Here is a 12,318-nt window from a genome sequence, read left to right as displayed (position 1 = left end):
ATACTTTGCCAATAAGAAACTTTATAGAAGACCCAAACAGACATCTTGTGAATTTTAATGAAACTGTAAGCTGGGGAATACATAGCTAGAATTTCAGATAGTCTTTCATTATCTTCAAAATATTATTGGACAGTTAGCTTCATTTTTTTGTAATTCTTTCACAGAGAAATACCTTCATCTTGCTTTAGTACATCACATGGAGAAACAGACACCCCATATGACAAAGGTCATAAGAACACATTATGGAGCAATATCTACTCACCATAACATTTCATATAACTCCCAAATACAGCCCCTATACTGCTACAATTAGTGTTTAATAGACAATGCTGTCCCTTGAACTATAGATTTGATGAAGGTAAAAGCATTGTGAAAAATCTTTTGTTCTGTGCTGCTTAATTCTGCTCCAAGTTTGGTGATGGAATGGCAAGCCTCTGTTTTAATTAAACGATTTTTCTTCAGGCCTTTCATTTTCAACAATGCAGAAAGATCTAGCAGTACCCTGAAGTAGCAAACTGTTATCCCATTATCACAGAACCCTCTCTTCCACCATCCACACTTGTTTCTGTGGGTGTATGTATGTAAAGCCCTTCAGATAGTAACACCAGAAAGCCTGTTATCCACTGGCACATATTCACATGCAGGAAAACTGACTGGAATGTTTTTAAAATTTCATCTAAACATTTCATGTAGACTTTGATGTATTTTTAGGCCAGAAGCTAGGTAATTAGGAAACAACTGAGATGTAGGAAGGAGAACTGGAATGACTGGGAAGAGGACAAGAGAGCGGATTGCTGGAAAGCTGATTCTGCATCAGTTCCTCCCTATGAGCACAGTCAGAATGGAACATACCTCACATCTCTGAATCAAAATTAGATACTCTGATCCAATTTGTGTTTTCATAAAAGTGGATGAAACAGTATACTTTCAGCCCAAAATGAAATGAAAGTAAAACTTAAAAGTCCTGGAAGCTTATTTGTAAAACTGAATTGCCATTTTCTGGTCAATTATGCTACAGGGTGTTTGGTTTGGGGCAGCTCCATATGGGCAAGTGGTAAAAGCCTCAGATGATTATCAGTGGGAAAACATTCCAATTTTTCACTTGCGTTACAAAAATCAAGAGGAGGATGGAAAAACTTAGGGCAAATATTTAAACTGACAGATTTGGAAACATTTATTCCAAAGTATTTATTTTTGAATATGTATTTAAAAGAATATATAAGATCTAGTAGATCTGCTTCATCCTTCCTACCCCTGAAGAAGGAAAAAAGCCTAAACAACCCCCCCACCAAACCCAGAACCAAACCAAAACATTGTCCCTGCTCCAATTTCTTTCAGAGCAGCTTTCCACAAACTTTAACCCAGAAACATCAGGAAATGCCTGAGCCATCACTGACCAGTCACAAACACGCAGCAGAGTCCCAGCCTGCTGGGCACTGAGACCAAACAATTCACAGGGAGCCACCAAATACAAACTGGAAGGCCTGATCACTAAATCAGCTTCTTCAAGATCTGCCAGAGGCACAGGCTGTGTGACAAGCTGCCATAAACTAAAGCTGCCATCTCTCTGGGAACTTCTTCTTCAGCTCATGGCTTTCCCTTTTCAAGACAGTAATTAGTGCCCATAACCTCCTCATCCTTTCTTATATTCAATTGTGATCTTTGTTGCAGCTATGCCAATGTCACAATGTTCACGTCAATGTTTGGTCCCTTTCTACAACATTCTTTTCCCTCATTTGTGATTTTGCCTGGGTTTTGGCAAAAACATTATTCTAAAACACGTTTTGTTTTTTTTTTTAGATAAGAAGCAGAAGTAAGAACTCACTGTTCATATGTTGAGATATGGATGCACTATTCTGGTAGAATTTTTCTGTGTCATTACTAATGAGATTTTTCCAGTAAGAAACTACCTTTTGAATGCAAGAGTGTCAAGGGGATAAATTTTATCAGATGAACTTGAAGCTTAACTCTACAGGGGGGACAATGTCCAAGTATATTCTTCCCAAGAGAGTGGAGCTGGGTCATTTCTCTGCACTCTGAAGATAGGAAGTTTGCATGACAGAGACTTTTCTATCAGAGGACTACATTTTTAAGTGCATCAATCAAAAGAATTAAAAATTTGAATCTGCTTCAACACACTGTTTTTCTTCTCTGTTTAGACCATGATTTAACTTTTTCATATTGCAGTAAAGAATGTTTCACCTTGGGTAAAAATTACAGGTCATCCCTGTGCCCTACAGAGAAAAGTTGATTTTCTTCTGACTATAAACCCCATGCAACAATCTTGCCTTATTACTAGCAAATTTACTTGGTTAAATAATTGCTTCTTTCTCACAACATTGAAACCTATTATTTATTTTTTTACAGCAAGTTATACCACTTTCCAGAAAAAAATAATTGTAAAAAGTGCTGATTGTGACTTCACAGTAGAAACTGAAATTCTGCATGTTTAATACCCTACAGGTATTTCCTGTGTGGCTCACAAGCATTCCAAGTGCAGATTTCCTGTTAGCCATAAGCTGTATGCTCAGCACAAGGACTCTGCTGGAACTGCAGTCACAGCTTTATCCAAATCCCTGTTTCTAGGAGATGAAAGCCAACAGGAGCTTCTGAGACTCCCATCCTGACCCAGGCTAATGGGATCTCTGGGGACCTGTTGTCATATCCTGCCCATTAAATAGTCCTCATGTCTCCCTTCTTGGTTTGTGGGACTCCTGGCTGATGAAGAACTTGTGTGACTCACACCAGAAGGATGCCCACCCTGAAGTGCTCATATCATCCCTGATGATACTGGCTCCTCTTTACCACATCCTGCTTCTACTGCTTGTTCTCCAAACTGCTCTATCACATCCAAAACAAGGTTTCCAGGCTCCAAGACACAAACTAGCATGTGGAGAAAAATCTGTGTCTCTCCCCAGAACAAAAAGCATTTATGAAGTCTGTTAAGTCTCAGAGAGTATGGAGGCACTGATACAACATGTTCCAGTGCTGTTAATCTACCAGTTTTTGCATATTTGGCACTTTCTGATTAATCTGACTTCTGACATTGGGTTTTCACCTTCATGTTCAGAAAAATTTCCCACTGTTATGAGGTGAAAATCACAGTGGACTTTCATGTAATTTGAATAGTGTATTCCTAAGACTAATCTGTATTAATTTAGGCATATTGCACAGATCAGTAGCTTTTAATACAGAGAGAATTATTGGACAAGTCATACACACTCTAGCTTTCATCTACATGGAAGCACTTATTTACAAACCAATTAGAGGAACTGGGGAAAGTTATGGATATTTCATTTTCATGGCCATGTTCTGCAATTTTCTTCAGTGCTTGTTTACTTTTACAGGTAAGACATGTGGTACATAAGTCTCCTTGCTATTAATGTCATTACAAAAATATTCCATAGGAAGACTTACTTAAAATAATTATATCTATCCCAATAGATGTATTCTTGCACTGCTTCTACTTCAAGCACTTTTTTCTACTGTCTTCTCTATCTCAAATACTCCAAACATATATTTTAATACTCTTTGGTAGCTGTTTTTAATTACCACACAACTGGATTTAATGGATGTTTTGAATGAGTGAAGATGTATTACTAATTGCACATTGAATTTAAAAGCAACTTGATTACCAGTGAAGAGAGGAATTCTTTTAACACCATTTTTAAGGTATGATAAAGTTCAGAACGTAAGAAAATAAAACAAAATCTCAGCAAGCAAGATGCTAAGTCACACTAACAGAGCTTTAAATGTCTGGAGATACATAAATTATGGAATTATTAATGAACTTTTAAGGCTGATAGCCTAAGCATTTTTCTGCATTTAAATGGTTAGGTACCATAAGGAATCAGCTTCATACTTAGTCTTGTTTTTCCCTTGGTGATTTTTAGCCGTAGTATTAATGTTTGCACTATTACTATTTTTCTGCCTGAGCATGGCTCTTGTTTAACAAAAAAACCCAAGTCAGGATCTCACTGGGTTACAGGGTGTAGCAGGAGCACCCTGCAGCATTTCAAGGGAGGAAATGAAGAGAAGAGTGATTCTGCTGCTCTTCTAAGTCTGTATGTTCTTTCATTTGCTTTCCAGTACATGAAACTCTTTCTTACATTGAATTTCTTAGGTTAATTAAAAGCTGCTCGATAACATCAGTTTGTGCAGTGTACAGATGAATAGTATTTGAGTTTTAAAGTGACTCCTATGCATATTTTAAGAACAGAGAGATAATTTAAAATCATTAAAATGGCTATAAAATAGGGGAAGATATGCCTTTAATCTTTGGAGCATAGAAAATAATGATTAGTGATAAATCAGCCCCACACAAGTAATAAATTACCCCAGCCAATAAAAAAGCAGCAAAAAGATGGTCCATAATTTGCTGTTGACTGACCCTGTGTAAAGGTCACAGCAGTCATTTCAGTGTTTCATCAGGGTGCCCTCAGCACAGCTCCACTGAAGTGCACAGGTCTTTGGGGAAGTATTTGTGTATGAAAAAGAACATTTGGGTGTTGCAGAAGGACGTTCTGGCAGACAGCCAGAGGCAGCCCTCTCTCTACTGCCCTGAACAAGTGGTCACAAAAGCACTGTCACGGGCTTCACACATGGCTTGTGGGAGCTGCTGTCACCAATTCATCCCTTTCCACAATGCATCATCAGAAATGCTGCAAATCACATCTTTCCAATAATTCCTTTTTTTTCTTTCTATTTGTCTATTTTAGTAAGCAATTCAGTGCAATAGAGAAACAGCAGGGAGATGTGCAGGTCAGTACCAGTTTCTGAGATCTCTACATCCACAGCGTCATCAGTTTAGAGGGGTTTACTCTGGGCAATATTTAACTCTGGACTCCTGGTCCAATGCCCCCATCATCTGAGGTTCAAAGCAGTCTAGAAGTTGTCTGCTTGTGGTTCAAGCAGACAAACAGAACTGGCCCAAATTGTCAAAGTAAAGCTTACAACACATCACCACAGCACCAACAGAAAAGGGGTTCTCAAATACTAAAAAAGCTGAAGGACACTGGAATTGCCAATTGCTCAGAAACTGCCTGGAAATATCTTACTCACTGGAAGTGATGTACTCAGGAGCCTTCCCAGGACTAAGTGGCACTGCCTCTTCATAATAGCCTTCAGGAAGGGAAGATGTTGGCAGTGGTGGAGGCCCATTATCTGGTGGCTAAATGAACAAAGAAAGAAAAAGTGATTACAGACCAACAAGGTGTTAAATTAAACGTGGACAGACCATCTGCTCATGATCAGTGCCAATGCAAGCAGCTTCATAAAACCTTGTGACTGTTTCTTATATTAACTATCTCCAAAGGCAAGGCTCTGGAGGGCTCAATTAGATGTTCTGCAAGTAGCATCTTTTAGATGAGAAGCAAGCCCAAATCTCAGGTTCCCCATAAATTGTTATAATTAAACAATAATAAGTAAAGGTTGAGACTTGAAGCAGTTAAGCAACTTAATTATGCTTCATAACATGTTGATACATTTTTAACTGTGTCATTATTGTCCAGACCTTTACAACTGCTCATGATAAGGAAACAAAACCTTCTTGCATTTCCTCCGAGTCCTTTGGAGATGATAAACACTGTAGAATCCTACTTGTCATTGTTAAGGATGGCAAAATCAATATAACAGCTACATTAAAAGAACGTTTCTCTACAACAGCATTAAGTGGTAAAAATTCTGAAAAGATATAGTTCTCCACTTAAGAACTGGAAATATAATGGGTCTATGTAGGCAAGAGATTTCTATGCATAGACCACTTTATAGTGTTAAGGCTTATTTATTAGTGTTTTACACCTAAGATTATTAACATTACAGCAGCAAACAGTCTCTGGGCTGCCAGAGACTAAGGACAGAAAATTTAACCATATTTTCACAATAGGTGTTTTCCAATGGCAAATCAATTCTTAATATACGTATTAATGTTTATAATGCTATTTCTACAGAGAGCTACAAACAAGGAAATGTTTGAAGCATCAAGAAACTATTACATCATAAAATAAATATATCAAATACTAGGTCAAATTATAAAATGCTTTTCTTAAATATAAACCTGTCTTAAATTTAAAACTGACCAACTGTTGATATGTTGATATAATAACCAAGTAAATTTAGTACTTTGTGACTTCTTCCATATTATTTTACTGTTCTATTTCCTTAATGAGTACAACTGTATTTTATGGAACCCATTCCTATTTGTTGCAGGTTTTTAGTTTCATATTTATGTGTTAGAGAAAATACTGAAGCCTTTTCTAAGCACCAATGGTTTACTGCATGATTACCAAAATTTAACTTGCAAGCAGAGTCTCATTTCTGCAGTGACACTTTTTCAATACATCGGGTTTTGTTTCTTTTTTTTCCCTTCCATGCAATGCCAGAGATGCAACGGTGTTTGTCTGCACTGGACTGAGCCAGTGTAAACTAAGGACATGAATGGAGATACTGAAGTGAGAAACTGGTCAGATACTGACGCTTTTGGTCTGTACCTCAGGTGGGCTGACCAGTCTAGCAGAGCCCTCCTCCACATCACACAGATGACGCCACAGGGACTGTGCTCCTCTTCTGACCTGAAGTCACCTGGGAGGAGCCTGAGCTTTAATAACAACCACCATTAACTGTAATGAAATTACTTGTGTGGGTAATTACTTTCAGGGCTGGATTCATCTTTGAATATTTCAAAGCTAGACATCTCCCAATCTCATTGCTGATGGCACACCTACACCAGTCACCTAATTCTTAACACCATCACTAAGATGAGCCTTAGGGTGCTCTGTAGTTAAAACTCATATCAAGTGGGTTATTCCACCTTGCAGGTAAGTGCTTGTGCATTCCCAGTGTGCAGGAAGGCAAGGAGCTCGTGACTAACCCTGCCCTTCAGCTCATCCAGCATGGACTTACCTTTGCACACCAAGTAAAATCAGAAACTTTTTCATGAACATTGAACTGATTCATGACTGAACACAGAAACTCCTGGTCAGATTGAAATTTACACTAATATTGCTTCCATTATCAAACGATACAGCCAACTTCTTACATCACAATCAATTACAAATTATAGTTGGCAATTACTGTTACCTACAATGTGAACCAAATGCAATTTCTTCACAGACCAGCTCTGCTAGAGAAATCATGTGCTGAAGAAGCAAAATAAAGAAAAAATAGGATTTTTAGTGTAGTGACCCTGTAATTTTGCTGAAAAATCAAATTGACAACCTGCACATCATGACAAAATAAATGAGTCTTTCAAGGTTAGCTGCTGCTGCACAACAGGTATTAGGAACATTAAAAATTATTACATGTTCATTACTGTTGGAAAATTGACAGCAATTATGAATTTCTCTACATGTATCACCTCTGTGTAGCCTGAAGTGATAGACACAAGAGGCAGAACTGCCTGCAAAGAGTTGATTTTTCCCCTTCACACAAATGGCTAGAACCTTGTTCTCATTAGTTGGGGTCCCAGTTGTTCCTGGGGCAGTATAGATTCATACCACCTTTTTCATTAGACAAATTAATTTCTTGGGCTAGCCTTAAACCATTTTTTCCTTCAGGTGTACACAATATATGAAATTCCTATCATTATTGAACCTCATTCACCCAGGAAATACATGTCCTGAGTCATTCCAATTCTGACTTGACACAGCACCGAGGTTTCAAAGCTGTATTTTATCCGGGGACAAATGAGAGGTTCCAATAAAGATCAGGAGGAAAAAAAAAAATCCTTGTTTTTAGACAAAATGTTATTCAGAAAGAAAGAAAAAAGGAAATGAAACACAAATGGTGCTTGTCTGATTTTGACCCTGCTGGAGCACCAGTTACTTCATACAGCTGGGGCGGGCTGGGCTGTGCAGCCAATGTCAACACAGATGGAATCCATTGCTGAATTAACTGGGCCCTCCTCTCTGAAATGCATTTTGCAGTGCTTGCCATAACAAAGTTGAAAACAATTATAAATTTTTATTTTTTTTTTTAAAGGAAGAAACGGAAACATCCAACATCAAATACTTTCTGATAAAAGAAGGGCTGTTTTAATATTAAAAAAAAAAAAAACCCTGAAATTGATTAAATACAAAATAAAAATATCTCACTCAAATCTGTACCATAAACCATTACATCTTTTGGCAGCTATGGAGTATATGAGTCTGACCACCAAGATATGTAAAAACGTATATGTGTGCATTCTGGTATTGGTTACTAACATTTATAGTTCTTTAATGTTTTTACTATTGCTAGTTGTATTGTTTCATTCTTTCCACTCAGCAACTTTCAGTGGAAGAATTTTGATGAAGTTATGAATTATGAATTTTTTATTCAATAACTTTTCAATAGTTTACCTAAAAAATAAAAAGGCTATAAACCCCACAAAATTATTTATAAATTCTGTAAAAAGATTAAATCTAAAAAAACACTAGAATATGTGTAGCTTGAGTGGTATCAGGAAAAAAAGACCTGGCAACCTACAAGGAAGGTATTAGCATGAATTTCTCCGACTGTTTTATTTTTTGGTTGTTTCTGTTTGTTTTGTCTTTGTTTTTTGTCTTTGTTTTGTTTAATGACAGGCATCAGAGAAGAAACCTAGAGAATACTGCCTCTCAAGATAAACCACCTCTCTCAGCCACAGGAATAAGAATTGAGAAAAGAAATTGACATTACTTTTATCTCTCTGGAGGAAAAGGGACAAAGATGTAATATGCTGTTGTCCAGAATAATAACAGCAATAATTAAACAGTACTGATAAAGACATTTGTCAGGTCCTGGGTTTGAGATCAACTGAGAGATGCTTTAATTGAAACCAAGCAGATGAGGTGATCATTACACTACAGAGTTGAGATCTCTGATGAAACTAAAGACTGGTGATGAAATTAAAGACATTCTGTGGCCAATCCCAGCTTACAGGATTGATTGTTGAGAGTAACAAAATGGTAAAATTTGTTATTCTACTGGACTCTGAAACAGACTTATATGGACATTTTAATTTAATTTAATAGCATATTATGATCTTCCCCTCCACGTACCCACCTGTGTTCCACAGACCACAAATAAACTCTTCCTTTATCCTAAGAGTACGCTACTTTACTTCCCCCTTTCTGTCCAAGGGTACTGAGCCAGATCAACAATAACTTTTATTTTATGGATGATCTATCTGATAATATTGTGACAATATGGAAAGCAGTCTGAAAGACAAAGGAAAATAAATGACAATGTATAGAGTATAGAAGCCTGAGGATATAAAACCACTTTATACCCCAGTGATGACTTACACTGGGTAGAAAATAGAAAGAAATACCTTTCTTTATGCAATGATTTAAGATGTGGAGATTTCCAGGGCAAAGCAGTGTCAGTAACCTGTGCTGCAGGCAAACACTGCCAGCAGCTCAAGTGCCACACTTTAGATGTGTGTTATTCCATCAACCACCAGCTCGGATCCAGTGGAGCCAGCTGACACATCACCCCTCAATGCTGAAGGCAGCAATATGAGAACAGAAAAGAGATCACATGCTGGGGATGTCTAAGAAAGCTCTTCAGGAGCCAGCAGGACAATTTGGGCTGTTAAGAAGAAACCCTGACATGGGCACATGTCATTTGCTCTGGAGCTTAGACTGGACCTCTGCACAACCCCACTGAATCTTCAGCTTGGAGGTGTGGGAAGAGTATGCAAGCATCTATGATCCCTAATTCCACATGTGAAAAAATGTCCAGAGAGCAAGATGAACCAACAAGCTGAGTAAAATGCAATTCACAAAATTACTGAGCATATGTTTCAATCGGGCTTTTTTTGTAACACTGTAGGGGTTGGAAACTGGGCATTAGTACTTGCCATGCACTTGGTATGACAGCCCTTAAATAAATTCAAAATTAGGCTAAAGAGACATCACTATCCGTTGCTAGCAGCTGAGGACCTGGATGGACCTTGGATTTATTCAGGACAAAAGTGCTGACTTTGTGGGACATAAAGATCATATTGAGCTGTGCAACATTAGCCTAAGTGTACACAAGGAAAAGCTGATAAATATTCTTCATTTGACCTCTGCTTTGTATTCTATGGTTATTATTTCTGAGCTTGTCAGCTGGAGCCCACAAAACTGGAAGCCAAATAACGTGAAGGAAGTCTAGCAACTTATCTCCCCAACTTCTGAGCATAAAAGACCACAAAACCAGCCATTTTTGAGCTACAAAACTCAACATTTTGGAAAGGAGTAACTGTCAGTCCCACCAGAGGGGGAAACAGGGCCACATGATGAGCTGTTGGTGTAGCCCCACCTGACCATCTCTGACTACACATATGTAATTGTAGCACACATCTCAACAATGCCAGTGCTACCAGAAAAAAACCAAAAAAAACCAGAAGGAATTCCCTGAAAAATCAACAACCAGAGTTTGACATGATGGGAGGCTCAGTAAAATGAATCCCACGAAGAGCAGAACTGGTCACCCACCAGCTCCTGCAGTGCTGAACAGACGATGGCAAGGGGGAAAACAGTGGAAGGCAGAGGATGAGTATAAGCTCAAGTGGAACTTCTCCTTAGGGGGTGATCCTGAACAGGGACTTGAGCAGGTTTAAGGTCAAGAACAGAAGGCACACACTTGGCACACTCCTTCAGGGAGTGGAGGAACATCTGACACAGCCTGAGAGCGTGTCTGCTGACTCGGGGGTGAAAGCCTAATTAAAGGAATCACTGGACAAGTGATTAGTATGTACAGTGACTACAAAAAGATCACAGCCTCAGAAAGCACAGCCTGATGATGGGAAACAGATCTGAACAGACTTGCTCGCAATAAAGAATGAATCAGGGTGTCCTATGGCTCCACAGTTTGATCTGAAGATTGTCTGGAGAGCATTTACACACGCACCTCAGGAGAAGCTGAGTTACTATTTCACAAGATACAGCACATCTGCTCGGACACCTGAATTACCCTCTCACCTAAGAAACGGGAAGGCAAAGATGGCAGGGAAGAGGAACAAGTGGAAACAGTAACAGAATAACACAGTACATTGACTGAGTAGAAAACCCAGCTGCTTCTTGCGTCTCTGATGGCACTGTCTGACTGGCACTGCACTCATTTGTCCAGACACAAATTGTCTCAGTTCTTGCTGCTGTATGAAATTACATTTGTGATAGTAAATAAAACCAAAAAGACTGGAGCATGGAATGCACCACTGAAAGGACAGGTGGCTGGAAAGAGTTACACCCAAACTCTGTGGAAGACTGGAGTGAAAATAAACTCCAGACTCAATGAGAGGGACAGAAGATCTAACAAAATAATTAAAAGTGAAAGCAAATGAGCCAGAAACAAAAACAAGGTATTTCTGTATCATTCATAATTTATAATAAATGATTATTACACAGCCAGCTGGAAGCATCACTCAGACAAAACAATGGACCTGACTCATGTCAAGCAAAGAGTCTGTGTCTACCAAGAAATGAAATGGGCTTTAATTAATGCTAGGGAACACTTCCATACATATTACATGAGAAAGATTAATCTGAATTTTAAGCATCATGGGGCTTTCAGTCTCAGTTGTTTATTGGGCTCTCAGTCTCAGTTGTTTATTGTGACTGTGCTCAAAGAAGTGTCTGTATTCCCCAGAAAAACAAAATCACCTTTTCTCTTCCAGGAGTTAATAAGCTCATCCAAGTATGTGACATGGCAGTGAGGACAAGGCAGTACAGTGATAAAAGTGTAGGCAATGCCATTTCCACTGGAACACAATTGTCTAAGGGCCTGAGCACTGCATCAAATTAAAACAAGAGGAGACTTGATACTTACTAGCCTAATTCCTTCCCCCTGTATTTGTGAACAGAACATTAATGAGCATGACCAGGAAAACAAAAAATCTGATCCCTAATGAACGACACAGGGTGGGGGGGAGGATTTATGGACAGGTATAGCATGAAAAAATAAATGAAAAACCTGAGGTCAGAAGTCTAAGCATGCTGCAATAAATGGTGGGACAATATCCTATGAAATCTGTGGCATTAGTAATTTAATAATTTTCTTATAAGGTCAAAGATCATCAGTATCTAGTTAAAAAAAGACAAAAGGGCAAATAGCTCCACAATGATCATAAAAAGAATTTGGGAAAGAAGTTCAATTCTGCTCTAACTCATCCACTTTAGATGTAAATTCCAATTAAAGGCAGCTGAGAACAGCTCATTCTGGCAGCTTAGACGAGGAAAGTTTTGAAATATGGCGATGTGTATTTCTACACAGGTAGACTATAAATTAACTGAGGAGGTAATTGCTTTAACTAAAACCTTTCTGTGATACCATTTGCAAATGTGAAATAAATCATCAACAATAATTCACCAACCT

The 12,318-nt window shown here is 38.4% G+C and overlaps 1 protein-coding gene across 3 annotated transcripts in view; it reads right to left on the bottom strand.

Moving 5' to 3' along the window:
* Nucleotides 1–12,318, bottom strand: part of AFAP1 (actin filament associated protein 1) — a 115,071-nt gene that overhangs the window by 41,266 nt on the left and 61,487 nt on the right. For all 3 annotated transcript variants that reach the window (XM_088056493.1, XM_014263229.2, XM_088056494.1), the window contains exon 4: nucleotides 5,062–5,170. In XM_088056493.1, the coding sequence (XP_087912619.1) occupies nucleotides 5,062–5,170 (109 nt within the window). The remainder of the gene's footprint in view (nucleotides 1–5,061; nucleotides 5,171–12,318) is intronic.

This window comes from Pseudopodoces humilis, chromosome 6 (genome assembly GCF_049639895.1).
Source record: "Pseudopodoces humilis isolate 2021_Gansu_Grassland_sample_001 chromosome 6, ASM4963989v1, whole genome shotgun sequence".
Classification (NCBI taxonomy): domain Eukaryota; kingdom Metazoa; phylum Chordata; class Aves; order Passeriformes; family Paridae; genus Pseudopodoces; species Pseudopodoces humilis.
This window is presented reverse-complemented; position numbering and strand designations above follow the sequence as displayed.